The sequence below is a fragment of the Crocuta crocuta genome, unplaced genomic scaffold (assembly GCF_008692635.1).
Source record: "Crocuta crocuta isolate KB4526 unplaced genomic scaffold, BGI_CrCroc_1.0 scaffold238, whole genome shotgun sequence".
Classification (NCBI taxonomy): domain Eukaryota; kingdom Metazoa; phylum Chordata; class Mammalia; order Carnivora; family Hyaenidae; genus Crocuta; species Crocuta crocuta.
In genome coordinates this window covers 293,811-296,457 of record NW_027532161.1, presented here as the reverse complement: position 1 = coordinate 296,457, position 2,647 = coordinate 293,811, and the positions used below count along the sequence as shown (strand labels likewise).

At 38.6% G+C, this 2,647-nt stretch overlaps 1 protein-coding gene across 1 annotated transcript in view; it reads right to left on the bottom strand.

Moving 5' to 3' along the window:
* The window catches only part of CAPN6 (calpain 6), a 25,258-nt gene that overhangs the window by 16,736 nt on the left and 5,875 nt on the right, over positions 1-2,647 (bottom strand). Inside the window, exon 2 of the mRNA XM_077776453.1 lies at positions 1,516-1,695. Coding sequence (XP_077632579.1) covers positions 1,516-1,680 — 165 coding nt within the window. The 5' untranslated portion in view covers positions 1,681-1,695. The remainder of the gene's footprint in view (positions 1-1,515; positions 1,696-2,647) is intronic.

The window sequence follows — 2,647 nt, the reverse complement described above, 5'->3', positions numbered from 1 at the left end:
ATTCTCCTCATGCTTCCCAGATTTTTATTGCAGGTCAGTGATCTGCAGGGATGTCAACAACTGGAGGCACAGAAAGTCAAGAGGAGTGTAATCTTCTTTCCAATGGAAAGAACTTCTCCAAGTCTCATACTCTCAAAGGCTATCATACTTTGTGGGCAAAAACTGAGACATGTCCTTTGAGTCATGTAGAAAAAATAAGAGCCCTGAAGTGGCCAATGTATCTTGGCACCACCTGGTGGCAAACTACATAAACTGAAGTAGGTCTTGTGAGAAGTCCATTTGAGATTAAACTGTGGAAATTGCAACTAAAAAGTTACAAATAAAAAGCTTGCTCACTGAAGAAAGCAAACCTTGAGTTGCTTATTGTGGTGGTTCCATAATAGTGCACAAAAGGATACATCAATGCATGGAATCAGAGGGCCTTTGGGATTCGTGAAGGTCCAAGAATTTGCATTTTTAACAGCTCTCTGTGGCCTATATCCCTGGTCACCCACTTTGGGAAGGAGCTCAGGTGTAATATCTTTCTTCCACTTGTAATACCCTTTAGATGGAGAGTAAGGTTGCCATTTATTCTCCAGATTGCAACATCCTATCTTTTTTTTTTTTTTCAGAAAATGTGATTTTATTTTTTTAAATAGTTTATCGTCGAGTTGGTTTCCATATAACACCCAGTGCTCATCCCCACAAGTGCCCTCCTCCATGCTCATCACCCCCTTCCCCCCCCATCTTCCCTCAGTTTGTTCTCAGCATTCAAGAGTCTCTCATGGTTTGCCTCCCTCCCTCTCCCTAACTATTTTTCCCTTCTTCATCCTATCATTTTATACATTGAGCTTCCACTCATGCAGGGCTTGCAAAGAGTTCACAAGACTTGCTTTAGAGACACAATATACAGCTGTTCTACAGAGAACCATTGTAACTATTAAGAGATGGTGAAAGAGCTATGCTCCTACTTAGATCCCACTTTACTAATTGTGACAGGATCTAGGTGATAGTATGCAAAGAGCAGCAAAGTAGTCTCCCTCTCCCAGTGCAAATTCCATCTTGTCCTCGTTAGAATTCATTTCATTTATGCTCATCATATAAGGAGTTTTCCTCCTCACAGGTCTGAACTTATCTTGAGGTTGCTATAAGTAACTTGTTAAAGAGACAAGAGTATAATTGCTTTTTGAGTTATCACATTTACTAATGTGAAGTTCTGAAAGAAAACAAGCATGGCATTTGTTGCCGTTGTGGTTTGTTTATTTCCTTTAAAATAACTAAATCTGACCAAGTTTGACTGAAATTCAAGACTTCTTAACTAGACCAGAAGCACAGATACATAAAACTTATCATTTTAAAGCTGTCTCACTAAATTGCTTTCCGTAGAGTAGGCTGTGTAAGAGAAATAGTGGACTCGGCAGAGTTACGACAAACGAGATCAAGGAGATAGAAAATAAAACAAACAAACAAAAAACCACCCAAAAACAAAACAAAACAAAACACCATCACCAACAACAATAAAACCCACAAAGTTACCTGGGGACGTTTCCACACCACCTTCCCAGGAAGCAGTCGGTTGTAGAAAAGAGAATCATTTTCAGGCAGAAAGGTTGGGTCACAGAAGAGTCTGCCATCTTTGATGCATTCTTGCTTCAGTTCCTGATACTTCTGGTTTTTGAAGAGCTTCAGAGGAGGACCCATAGTGCCTGGCTATGTCTAGAAGCAGAAAAAATTGTAGTTGTTGGAGGAAGAAGTTCTTAAGACTTTTAAAGATCACCTAAGATTAGACCAACAGTAGTCATCTCAGTGACTTATTCCTGGAGCTAGGCACTTGGAGCTTGGATTTAAGAAAAGTGAACATTTTTATAGAAAGTAGGGTCCAGAGTCTGCAACCAATTAGCTTAGCATGGGCTTTGGCCCGGGTGCCTATAACATTTTGGGGCCTCAGTATCTTCATTTGCCAAACGGGGAAATATAAGCCTTAACAATATTATCAAAAAAATAGATAATAAATGTTAAGATTGCTAGTTAAAAGTAAGTCATTATAATTTAAAGGGCAATTTTTTGTTTTAGTTGGCAAAGAAGAGTTTAAAGCAAAGGACAATTGTAAATTTGAAAATAAAAGAAGAAAGTTGTTTTACTATATTCAGAATAATTTGGTACCCTGACAGGGCCACACACTTTGTGCTTGAGGGAAGAAGCAGCCCCTTTTACTTCTAAAGAGCCCCTTTACACAATTCTTTCCTTTTATCATTTAAAGAGCTTTGCATTTTTTATTACTGGCCAGGAAGGCTAATGCAAGCAACAGAGCTCAGCAGATGGCCTCCAAAGACAAGGAAAGATAGAAAGATTGTGTCTTTCTTCTTCAAAGTCTAACGTGCAATCATTTGCCCGCCTTAAAAAGCAGACTGAAATTCAATTACGCTGATTTGATGGACTATAGATTCTTATCCCATGGCATGTTGCTTTCTTTTCTTTTTTAAAAAAAATCTCACATGGCTACGTAAAGAATTAATATAGTGGCTCTTCAAGCAATGTCTGAGTGCCCCACACTCAAATGTCCCTAACAACTGGTTTTTATGAGGATAATTTGAAAGGCAACTTTGATTTTAAATAGCTCTGGGATGGTAATAAGGTTCTCAATGCCTTTGCTTCATTCACAAAGACA